Source organism: Dama dama, chromosome 33, assembly GCF_033118175.1.
Source record: "Dama dama isolate Ldn47 chromosome 33, ASM3311817v1, whole genome shotgun sequence".
NCBI lineage: Eukaryota > Metazoa > Chordata > Mammalia > Artiodactyla > Cervidae > Dama > Dama dama.
The window spans coordinates 40,925,463-40,938,489 of NC_083713.1; the positions used below are offsets into that span (position 1 = coordinate 40,925,463).

A 13,027-nucleotide genomic window follows, 5' to 3' on the forward strand; every position below is an offset into this window, starting at 1 on the left:
TAATTTAAGACTTTAAAACCTAACATCCAAAAAAGCAGCCATTACATTTTCTGTGCTCCTGTGCTGCCCCCTTGTGGAGGGCATTCATTTGGTTAAACCAGTGCTGTCCAATAGAAATATGTGTGGCGCGTGTAATTTAAAATTTTCTAGTTGTTGTTGCCGTTCAGTTGCTAAGTTCTGTGTCTGACTTGTTGCGACCCCATGGACTGCAGCACGCCAGGCTTCCCCATCCTTCACCATCTCCCGGAGTTTGCTCAAACTCATGTCCATTGAGTTGTTGATGCCATCTAACTATCTCATCCTCTGTTGCCCTCTTCTCCTCCTGCCCTCAGTCTTTTCCACCATCAGGGTCTTTTCCAATGAATCGGCTCTTGGCCTCAGGTGGCCAGAGTATTCGAGATTCAGCTTCATCATCGGTCCTTCCAGTGAATAGTCAGGGTTGATTTCCTTCAGGACGGGCTGGTTTGATCTCTTTGCTGTCTTTAAAAAAGTTACAACAAAACAAAAAAACAACCCACAGATGGTATTAATTTTAAGAATATATTTAACATAACAGAGTTAACATAATAATTATCATTTTAGTATATAATCATAAAGAATTATTAATGAGATATTTTGCATCCTTTTTTAAAAAAACTTTCAAAATCTGTTGTGTATTTGACATGTACAGCACACACCGTTCAGATCATCCGCATTTCTCTGGCTCACCGTCAGCCTGTGGCTTACACAGAGTTAGAAGCCATTGTATTTGTATGTTTTGAAGTTACTCTTTTTGCACAGTTTAAAATGATGAAATCACATTAAAAAGCGACTGTCTTTTTTCACTTTTTGAAATTGTTTGTCAAGTGTTAATTTTAAAGCACCTTTAAGCTTTAAGTGAGAAAGAGAACCACATGGTATGAATAGGTTACGTCAAGTGCTGAAGGGAAAAGTAATAACATTCTACAGGGCAGGGGTATTATGCTGAGTCAGATGGTCCCTTTAAGAAAGGCAAAGATCTGTGAATGTTAGAAAGATGTTAAAAGTCATGCCAACACAAAATCGATGCTCTCCTTGTCATTGACTGATGAAAGATGGTCAGGGTGGCAGCATTTAATGTGATTCAATGTTATTTATGCCATGACTATGCATTGCCTAAAACTGTCTTGAATTAAGTCTTGATCTGCTAGATAACAAACCTAAAAGTGACTGCGAGTTCTGCAGTGAAGCTTTTTTGCTGGAGAAGACTTGCTCTCCCCAGCCTTGGGAGCTCAGGTGCTACACCTGGACGACTGCCCTTAGCCAGCTGTGCAGACATTTGATGGTGGCTGATACAGGCTGGGAACTAGCCCGTCCTACTGTCTTCTCCATCGCTGGACCATAGTCAAGTTTTGTATGAAAAAAAGGGGGAAGGAACCTTGTTTAGCTTTCTTCCCCCTACCTATTTAAATTCTGCTACATCAAACTGGGAAGAGAGGGGATAAGGACATTTCATTCAGAAAGTAGAAAATCAGTTTTTCTTTAGAAGTGTACTTAGAAGTTTATTTCACATTTTAAGGCAAACTAAATGAGTTCTTTGAGTTATTAGCAAGGAAGATGCAAGGTTGAATCCTGACAAAACTTTAGCAAAAAGTATGAGATCGAGTAGTCAGAATTTAGTTTCTTAGAATTGCTAATGTAACTAATCACATTGGGCACTGCTGGGAACCTCTAGTCTAAATTACTATCTAAGTGGCTTCTATAATTCTGAAAGCAGAATGGTAGCATATGCTAAGATAGTCTTCTCCACTCAGCCATGTTAAAGGACAATATATCACGATATGACATAGTAAACAACACTGTTTAAAACAAGTCATCATTATTGGTTTACAGACATGCTTATTTAAGTGATATTCTCATTTACATGACTCAGCAATGTCTACCTTACTAAACAGCTCCCCTGCACTGAAAAAGAAGCCTCGGCATCCAAGAGTTGAAGTAATGTTTGTTAGTCTTCGGTTGATATTTCTTTTCCCCCCTGTCCTGAAGTCTATGAACTAGGTTTAGAACCAGGACTGCACATTATTTTAAAAAAATACAGTTTAATTTTCAAAATTATTCTCTCAAAAAAATGGATGAATAAAGAGAAAAGTGAACAGCAAAAGAGATAGTTAGGGAGATGTGAAACTACTTCATCTATATTCAATTTCTTGCTGATTATCTATTTTATGGCTTTTAAGAATTCTAAATTTCTTTCTTTGGATGTTCAGATTTTGGTAATTTTGCTGATCAACAGTATTTCAGAGTGGTGCTCAGAGTAAGTAAAAGATGATGAAATTTGAACAAAGAAATGTATTCCTTCAACAGGCCAGCTACAATGTTTGGGAAAGGAGGAGCTTTGGGGAGTGTCAGCTCAACATTGCTGTAACATTACCACAATCACCATAGGCACAGTATTGTTTATGATAGAAAATCCATTCCTGATTCAAAAAGGCATCTGCTTCTTGGCTTGTACTGAGAGTAAGAATGGAAAATTTATGAATGAACTAATTGGGAATCTTTTTTGCAGTGTGTTCATTTTTAGAAGTAGATTGAAGGGAAGGGAAGGGAAGTGAAAGCCGCTCAGTCGTGTCTGATTCTTTGCGACCCCATGGACTACAAAGCCCATGGAATTCTCCAGGCCAGAATACTGGGCTGGGTAGCCTTTCCCATCTCCAGGGGATCTTCCCAACCCAGGGATTGAACCTAGGGTCTCCCACTTTGCGGGCAAATTCTTTACCAGATGAGCCACAAGGGAAGCCCAGAGTAGATTTGGGGTATAGTTTTATGTTTTAATGGAAGTTATATTTCTTTCTCTCTCTGCTTTGTGGGTAATTGACATCAGGAATGACATACAGTATATGAAATCATGTGTGAGAAACTTTTGAAAATTGTAAAGCACTATAGAATTTAAAGAATCTTTCCTCATTTAAAAATTTTAAGAGTAGACAACTATTTTTTAAAAAAGGAAATGACATAGAAGTATTAATTTTGTGCCTCTTGTTCCTTGCCTACCTTAAAGGTAACCTGCATCCTGGTCACTCTCTACTCGAGTGGACCAGTTTGAGGATGCACACGGCCACTGCATTAGAGTTGTTTGTTCCCCATTCCTAATTAGTTTGTTCCTTATTAGAGTTCCTTAGCTGGCATGTCAATTAACATACATCCCTTGATAGATACCATGAGCAGGGCAGAATAGGGTCAACTGTGCTCAGCTTTCGGACTTGAAAGCCTTTTATTTTTGCTCCATTTTCTGTCTAGTGCTTTCCTTTGGGCTCAGCCCTGTATTGGGCTTTTTAATTTACATCTTTGACTTGGTCCACTCATTTTCTTTCTTCAGCTATTTTATTCTAAAACTCTGGGTACAAGAAAGGACTACTCAGGAAGATCCCTCAGGGAAACTGATCCCATATTAGAGAAGGGGCTAGCTTCAGGTTTTCCTAAGGAATAAGATCAGTCCTTCATCCAGTGGGGCTTTCCATGCACCTGGATGGGCCACGTTTCCAGGATCGCAGCCTCCATACAAGTTACACCCAGATGCATGCTCTGACCTGGAAGCGGTTCCTCAATCCTTTCTCTTTCTCCTTGTTTTGAACTACAGGATTTATTGGATCATTCGTGTACATCGGGAAGCGGCTCTGGTCTTCCTTTTCTGGTACAGAGGACAGTGGCCCGTCAGATTACACTGCTGGAGTGTGTTGGTAATTCTCTTTTCCCTTTCTTTGTGGGGTCTGTGCAGTGTTCACTGTGGTTCTAGAAGTATATGGACCTTGGAAAATCTGCTTCTTCTGTCTCTTGCTTGTTAAATGTCAGGAGGTGTGAGATAGCCCTGTGGAGTAGCTGTGCTTCTAATCTGTGACTTGTGTTGGAGCACTTGAACTTGGTAAAGTTCTTTTCAAAGGAGTCTGCCACTAGTTAGTATAGAAAATACCTAGTCAAAGGCTTTCAGTTTTAAGTAAACCCTTCACGATATTGGGACTGCTTGAAAATGAACTAATATGCCTGCTCCTGACCAAAGATAGGCATTGGTGAATCTGAGGTAAGTTGGTTTTTGGACAATAATCTTGACTATTGCAATTTTTTACTTTCTCATTCTTCCCCCTTAAAAAAAAATGAAATAAACTTGCCAAAGCTACCCTTATAGCTCCTTTATTTAAAGGAGCTATGTACATTTCTCTATGGCCTCTCACATTTTTTTTCCTGTATCAGAATATATTTGTGTAGAGATGTAATCATAGTGTGTATGTAATGTGTCCCTGTTTTCAGTTTTAAGCTCATACACATTTTCATATGTTTGTACACATCACAGGTATCTGAGTGGTTGTGTAATTGTCTATTGAGTAATAACTGTAACAATACTTGAAAAAAAATTGGCACACATTGCTTCTTTTGAGTGAGTAGCGTAAACTTCCAGGAATTGGGGTTCCTGGGTCAAATTTTTTAACTTTTTATGGCTTGTCTTTATATATTGCTGAATTGTCCTCTTGGAAGATAGTGCAGTATGCTTTTTTTTTTTTTTGAAAGTCCTGATTTTTGGGTATTTGCAACTCACGACAGTTTTCAGTAATTTCTCCTTTAGATGGCATACAGGGATGGCCACAGTACAAGTAATGGATTAGAACCATCTCCACACTCTCCTCCTAGTTCTCCCAGTTTGAGACGCATGAGCTGGCTTTGCAGCTCTTGTCATCTCATTTTTTTGTTTTTGGGAGGTGACTGGCCATCATAGGCTGCTTCACCCTTGGCTGCTGCTACCCTCCGACTTTTCTTCCTGTTTTCATGGGAGCCAGGACATCCCCAAATACAGCAGTGGAAGGCAGGTGGGCAGAGGTGGTAAAAACAGCGACCGCCGCCTGCAGGTACACCGGCTACTGACAGGAGCCTGTGGCCTCTTCTCTAGGTCTGCAGCTACTGTGAGTGTTTCTGAACTCCCACTTCATGCTTCTCCTCCACGGTGGACTGTGAGTAGGGAAAATATTAATAAAAGTGGAAAAGCTCCCAACATGCTCACTGCTTACAACCAAGGTAGTTTTCTTATACCAGCTAACATCCTATTTGATCATGAACAAGGGTGACTGGATTGGGATCAGAAGGCAGTGAAGGGGGACATTACCCCCCACCCTGTTGTCCCATGGTAACTCACCATTCATGCAACAGCAGCCCTGAGGGGTGGACCCCAGAGTCCAGAGGACAAAATAATATTGCATCTTTAAAAATGCATACTGTTTGTGGTTGTATAGATATTCTTCAGCATTTTTTTAAAATAGTTCAAGTTCATCATTTTACTGCCTTAATGCTAAAGAGCCATGCATTTCAGTAGCTTCCAGTGTTCATGTAGTACAGCCTTGGATAAAAATATATGTCATGAACTATTTGGATAGTATCTTACCATTTTTGGTTCAAAAATGTAGGGAATTGGACTAGATCAGTTGTTCCAGGTGGGATCAGTGTACCTCTGAATTTCAGGTGTTAAAGCGTCCTCTTTTGCATCTCCATGGCCAGGACTGAGGCAGCTCTGCTTCTCTTTTCAGGAACTTATGCATAGGCTGCATCTGCAAAAAGCATTTGACAACTTAAAAGCCTTTGAAAAGCACTGAAGTAGGTTTCTGTTTCAGTTCTGTCTACTTAACGCTGACATCTGTCTCTTTTTCCTTTGTAAAAAGGATTTGAGGCAACTATATAGTAATGTCCACAATGCTCTGGGGTATTTTTCTCTCCTTCCTAATGAGAATATGAGGACAAAGGGCTGATAAAGATACAGAATGGAACCAAAGGCAGGAGAAGATTAGTGTTCCATTTTGTAGCAGTCCATGCTATAGATCTTAGCACTGGTCTTCATCTTAAACTACAAATGCTGGACAATTGCCATGACTTTATTCAAATTAATCCTGTACCCAATACGATTTTTGTGACTTGACAGTGGCCCACAGAGACCCTTCCTGGGTTCATTTAATGCCCTTTGGATTAGTTATTGGTATTTAGTAGGGAGACACTGCTTATCATAAGGGAATCTAGACTGAGCAGGTTTGATTATGCTTCAGGACATAATCTTCTGGACAGACTCGCTTTCCTTCTCCATGTTTGGGTTCTTGGCGGCTTAGTTTTCCAGCAAAGAGCTGTATTCCCGCATATGCATATATTCCTGTATGTGGTCATTACCAGCTGAGATTACCATCAGCCACCAGCCTTGGCGGAAGGCCCCACTGCTCTGCAAGTCGGATCTCCTGCTGTACTGTGTTCTAGGTTACGCATCTGTCTTCACCTTTGATTATACCCCGTGATGATCCCCATTGTCTCATGGTAATTCCCTCCTCCACCTAACCTCCCTGATCACCTACCTGTAATTAAGGAGAAGAGTGGAAGCAGGGGCATGTCGTTAAGCCGCCCCTTGTGCCGGGACTGTACTCCATGGATCAGATCACAGCTGGTCGCCGTGCTTTGAAAATGTCTTCTCCAAGTGGCCTTTCCAGTGTTGCCCACTTGTGGCATCACAGGGAGTCTCACAAGGGAACACCCATAACCAGTGTCAGAAATCGGGACTGTTCTGGGATTACATGTTTAAGACTTTGCAGATCCTCTTTGGAAATATATCCTCTGCCAAGAAATCCTTTACGGATGGCAGTGGCTGCCCGTCTATTTCCTACACCTGGATTGTTCTGTTTGTGTGTACATGTGTGTTAATCCTTCAGAGCACACATCTCAAACTTCATATTCTCCTTTGTGAAAAATATAAAGGCCTATGTAAATTCACCAATTTGGACTCTTAGAAAATGCCTCTGTTGATCCATCATGACGGGGAGGAATCACATAAGCTATTCAATTTAGCCACATACATGTTTCTTGGATTTCATCAACACCAAAGTCTAATAATCTATACCATTTTCTGTCTTACTAATTTTCATGTGCTTTTACAAACCATATGCGTTTCATACCTTTTAAGAGAGGGATGTAAATGTAAACTCTGTAACTAGCAGCTCATTGTATGAATGCAGGTTCTGAGCGTGTTTAATGTGATGTCACAATAGGGTGGCTGGGAGGGGCAGTTTCCACCTTGCTTTTAGATGTCTTTACAAGCAAGAGGTAGTGGTATTTATCAGGTTGGTCATAACATGTTACAGAAAAACCCAGATGAACTTTCTAAGCAACCCAGTGTATTCCCTAGTGGTATTTTTCCAAGGGGAGGGGTTGAGAGTTGCGGGCACAGTGTTAATTGGTGAGCTGTCCTGTCCTCCTCCCAGCGTCACCTCTGTGCTGTTTTCCACAGGGAAGGGCAGGTATGGTGAGGTGTGGAGGGGCAGTTGGCAAGGGGAAAACGTCGCTGTGAAGATCTTTTCCTCCCGGGATGAGAAGTCGTGGTTTAGGGAAACAGAATTGTACAACACTGTGATGCTAAGGCATGAAAATATCTTAGGTAAGTACACAATCCCCTCATCAATTTTTTTCTAGAAAGAAATAATTGCCTGCCTTTGCCCTTTCTGATTGGGTGTGTGTGAATATGCAAGTCTCTCCTGAATGGTGACATAGGGACCGTCAGCATTTATATACACTGTTGAATTTTCTTTTCACACCAATCTCTTGTTTAAATCTGCAGAGGAGCTAAGTTTGAAGATTCTCTGGATGATGAAAAGGAAATTGTTATTGCTAAGTCTTCCTCTGCAGGTTGTTATTTAAATAACAAAAATTTGCCCCATATTGTTCACTTCAAGGCTTCCTCAGTAGTTCTGCTTACCCCACCCTTTTTGAATATTTATTACTTGAATCAAGCTAAGAAAGATCTTTGGACGATTTCCTAGAGATTCATAGCTCCCAGGGACATCATAATTAAATGCACATTCCTTCAAACAAGGCATTGCTTTTTAAAGCCCAGATTTAGAGAGGGGTTTAGCATACATTTTAATTTGGAAACTAAAGCTTGGAAACATTTGTGAAATATGTGAAGAGCTGATTGAAATACTGCTATGGAAGTATAAAGGGTTAGAATATTTCTTTAGTCCATCGACTTCTTTTTGAAAAGTTTCTCTAAATGTGTTTATACTAATACCTGTGCGAGGAATGCTGCCTGGAGTGCTTCTTTAAGAGTGGATGTAAAGTTTCTGTAGAATTTGACTCTTTATTATAGGATAGTGTTGGCTACGTCATGGCTATTGGATTGGGTTTGGCTTATAGGAAGATTGTTGCCAGAATTCATTTCTATTCCAGTACTGCCGGTGTAGTATTTGCCAGTATATTAATGAAGCCTGAGTCAAGTTGTCTGCAAATCATGGTATGAAAGTTGTTCAAAGCTCGACTCTTAACAGTTTGATGGTATGTTCCATCTCAGAACGGTCTCAGTTTCTGGTGTCCTTCCCTCCCCTTCCCCTCCCCGCTGGGCCCCGGGCATCACCTAGTTCTCCTCACTGGTGTCAATGCTGTTGGTCTTGCCTTTCCAGTCCATCTTGTGATACTAAGTTATCTTCCATTGGGGAGCTGAGACGCTTCTGCTCAAAATGTCTTTGACTCTCGTACTGCTTGCAGCATGTGTGACGTCTGAGCCCAGCATTCCAGGTGCTCTATTTTGAGGTCTCAAGGAGTCTCTGCTGCTTCCTCTATACACGTGCCCACATGCAGCCACTTCCGATATTTGTTGCTCCTCAGTATTGTCCATGCCTTCATCATGTGGTCCTGCTCACCCACTATCCCCATACCCCCGCTCCAGCCACCCTTTCTTGCATCAAAACTTCTCAGTTCCCTTCCAGACTCTCCCAGGGGGTCTACCTGTACCCTTCTGCCCTCCGGTACTTCGTACCTGCACTATGTATCTCTTGTCATACACTGCCTTATGTTGTAGTTTGTGTGTGTAACAGCAGTGATGATCAGTTACCATGCAGTCAGCACTGCTGCCTGTCATGTCCATTTTCTCATTAATCTTCACTGTGACTGTAGAATGGTAGATACTCCTGTTTTCCTGGTTGCAACTGATAAGGTTTTTGTTTTCACACCCAGTCCTGGGGACAGTTCCCTGCACGTGGTAGGTGCTCAGCAGATATTGATTAAATTGGATTTAATCACTCAGGAAATTTGAAAGTCACCTTTGCAATACAATTCGTGGGAGAGAAGTTAGGGTCCCTCAGTGTGATCACAGAAGGCAAACCACTGTCCACTTCTTGTTAAGTAATGATCCTCGGAAATTCTGAATCCATGAGATCTTGTACCCTCATCACAATTACAGCTATGTGGATTCATTTTACTGTGTAGTCAGTCCCTTTAGTTGAGAAGGCGCATAGAACATGTACCACCTTTTTCAGTTTAACTTCTTCTTTAGCAGCTTTTTGGATGGAGAGGCTTGGAGGTTTTCTGTGATCATTTTCTTTTCTATCAGAAGAGCATATTGTCTTGAATATGAGATCATGATTTCCCCCACCCCTGAGTACTGCCAACTCTAGCCCCCAAGAAATACATAATTATACACACACATACACAGTTCTGGGCCTTCACTGGTTATCTCCCTAAAACAATCAACACTTTGTTCTGCTTTGTCTGGTGTAGAAGTCAGCAGGTAAGTGAATGATGGGAGGCTGTGTTACGGTGTTTGGAACAGTGTCTGGGAGTTTGGGAAGCTGGTTTCTACTCTCACATAATTAGAGGCCCACAATGTGACTCTGGGCCAGAGTTGTATGTTCTGAGCATCCTTTTCCTTATCACTAAAACCAGGGAGATTGAGTTAATGTGAGAATTTCAGTCCAAAAACTTTTTTTTGCCAAGCTACACAGCTTTTGGGATGTTCACCAACCAGGGATTGAATCCTGTGTGGTAGGTGAAAACACTGTGTCCTAATAAACCACTGGATCACCAGGGAATTCCTGTCATCTTACACTCTTCTTTTAAAAATTATGGTACACATGATATCACTTACTTGTGAAATCTAAAATATGACATGAGCTTATCTATAAAACACAAACAGACTCACAGATGTAGAGAACAGACTGTGGCTGTTGGGGGTGGAGGATGGTGGAGGGGGAAGTATTGGGAGTTTGGGACTAGCAGATGCAAACTTATATATAGAATGGGTAAACAGCAAGGTCCTACTCTATGGCATAGGGAACTATATTCAATATCCTGTGATAAACAGTAATGGAGAAGAATATGAAAAAGAATGTGTGTATATATATGTATAACTGAATCACTATGTTGTATAGCAGAAATTAACATGACATTGTACATCAACTATCCTTCAGTAAAATAAATTTTTAAAAGATTATAGCACCAAAAAATTATGGTACAGTATCTATTAAGTTGACCATTTTAATCATGTGAGATTTAAATACATTCATATTGTGCAGCCATTACACTCTCTATCTGTAGAAGTGTCTCATACTCTTAAAAGGTATTGATTCACCATTTAATGTCAGAATTTTTTGAGATCGATTGGAAGGAAACTCCGTAAAAGATACTAAGTTACAAAATTTGGGGTTGTAATTGAACCCTGAGCTATTTTGAGCTATGAGTAACCAACTACACTTGAACACTTAACTGTGTGGTAGGCATCTTACCAAGCATTTTACTTGTACTAATTCTTTTATTCTCACAGTAACCCTTTGAAGTATAGGACAGTGCTATTCATATCTTACAAATGAGGAAACCAAGGTGGTGATTTTCTTTATATTGTATATACTCTTTAAAAAATTTTTCTTTTAAATTTTTAATTGGAGGATAATCGCTTTACGATGTTGTATGGTCTCTGCTCAACAGTGTCAGTCAGCCCTAAGTATGCATGTGTCCCCTCCCTGTGGAGCCTCTCTCCCAGCCCCCAAGGTGGTGATTTTAAACGTGACAGAGGTGGGATCACCCAGCTCAGGATGGTGAGCCACGTGAATGCCCAGCATTGCGGCTCAGGAGCCTAACACTCTCAAACCCTGTGCTCCACGGCATGCTGACCTCACTCGTCCACGGTCAGAGCTGCCTGGCGCCTGTCTCCCACAAGAGCTGCCACTCAAGAGGCTCACAAGGGTACTGCTTACCTCGCTTAAGATTTGGGTTTTATTTTAGTTCTTGAGGAGCCTGGGAAGATGACTTTGGCTGTTCTGAAAAAGACTTTTACCCTAATCACTTTCTCTCTGTGTCATGAACACATCCAATGGTTGGGCCAGACTTCCAACTTATGGGCACCTGTTCAGTCTCCACTAATAGTAGAGGGCTTTGACTCAATCTGCAAATGTCCCAGAAAAATGCTCTAGCATGTTGAAGCAAATGTAGTTACAAATTCAGACTTGAGTGGTAAACAGCTTTTAAAAATCCTACTTATTTGAAAGTCATTTTTCTTGAAGGTCTAAAGCATAATTAAGGGCCAGAAAAAATCCCTCTCTAAGAACTTGGGGACTTAGAGAAGGTGAGAGAATGAATCTTATTTACTTATTTATTTATTTAATCACTCAATCAATCAGATGCTGCGCTCCCTTGGCCAGAAGAATCAATAAAGGCTACACAAATTTATTGCAGTGATTTAATTTCTTTGGAGTGGTGCTTCTATAGTTTGGGATACTCATTTTTGAGAAAGTTATTAAAGATGGATATCATGTGGTATAAAATGATCAAGCAGAAACGTTTAAAAATTGAAGTATAGTTGATTTACAATGTTGCATTCATTTCTGCTATACAGCAAAGTGATCCAGTTATATATATATATATATATATATACACACACACACACACACACACACACACATTTTTTATGTGTTCTTTTCTGTTATGGTTTAATCTCAGGATACTGAATGTCATTCCCTGTGCTATACAATAGGATATTCCTTTTGATGGCTCAGTGGGTAAAGAATCTGCCAGCAATGCAAGAGACACAATAGATGTGGGTTAGATCTCTGGGTCTGGAAGATCCCCTGGAGGAGGAAATGGCAACCCACTCCAGTATTCTTGCCTGGCAAATCCCACGGACCAAGGAGCCTGGCAGGCTATAGTCCATGGGGTCACAAAGACTGACACAGCTGAGCGACGAGGCACCCACACTGCTGTACAATAGGACCTTGTTGTAGCAGAAATATTTTCTTTTGCAAGAATAACTGACATCTAAATGCACATTTTGATTTATGTTGTGGTCAGCTAAGGGTGCCAAGAGCATCAGCTATGGGGACACGAAGATAGGCTGGAGAAGAGTGAGAGACTAAGGCTGGCTGTGGGGACCACCTTAGAGGAAGCGGGAGAAGGATGAAGATTCAAGGTGTAGAAGTGTTGTTCAGTTCACTTTACAGATGTCCCATGGGTACAGACGTCAGGATTGTCTTTCTCTGAGTAGAAGCCAGCTTGTCTGAAGGCAGGATGAATTGGTAGGGAGGAGTCTGGGTTCTAGAGCCAGACTGCTGGCTGGCTTGCTGATGTTGATGTCAGTGACCTTAACGTTACCGGCCGTAATGTCAGTGACATTACTGACCTTAGTGTCGGTAACTTTAATGTTAGTGATGTAATCCATCCCGTTCATGTTGTTGGAGGGTTGCACATGGGGTGTTTAAACCTGTGTCTGGCACACTAAGTGCTACTAAGTCACATCAGTCGTGTCCGACTCTGTGCAACCCCCGAGACAGCAGCCCACCAGGCACCCCCGTCCCTGGGACTCTCCAGGCAAGAACACTGGAGTGGGTTGCCATTTCCTTCTCCAGTGCATGAAAGTGAAAAGTGAAAGTGAAGTTGCTCAGTTGTATCCGACTCTTAGCGACCCCATGGACTGCAGCCCACCAGGCTCCTCCGTCCATGGGATTTTCCAGGCAAGAGTACTGGAGTGGGGTGTCATTGCCTTCTCTGTTGGCACACTGCTAGTTCTCACTAATTAGTGACAGCTTCTGTTGAGGATGATCAAATTAGGTACCTTTCTCTGTTCCCAGCACTTTCTTACGCAAGGTATGGTGCATCAGGGCAGCTAGCATCAAACTTGGAGTTAGTAGCAACTTCATAGCCGTGTGATCCTTGGCCCCTCCCAGCAGCAACTCAATTATTTGTAAAATGAGTATAATGATATTTATCCTACTGGTATGTTGAGAAAAATCCTAAT

The 13,027-nt window shown here is 41.4% G+C and overlaps 1 protein-coding gene across 3 annotated transcripts in view; it reads left to right on the top strand.

The window, feature by feature from the left end:
* The window catches only part of ACVR1 (activin A receptor type 1), a 127,594-nt gene that overhangs the window by 96,482 nt on the left and 18,085 nt on the right, over positions 1–13,027 (top strand). For all 3 annotated transcript variants that reach the window (XM_061135496.1, XM_061135498.1, XM_061135497.1), the window contains 2 exons: positions 3,599–3,698; positions 7,262–7,408. In XM_061135496.1, the coding sequence (XP_060991479.1) occupies positions 3,599–3,698; positions 7,262–7,408 (247 nt within the window). The remainder of the gene's footprint in view (positions 1–3,598; positions 3,699–7,261; positions 7,409–13,027) is intronic.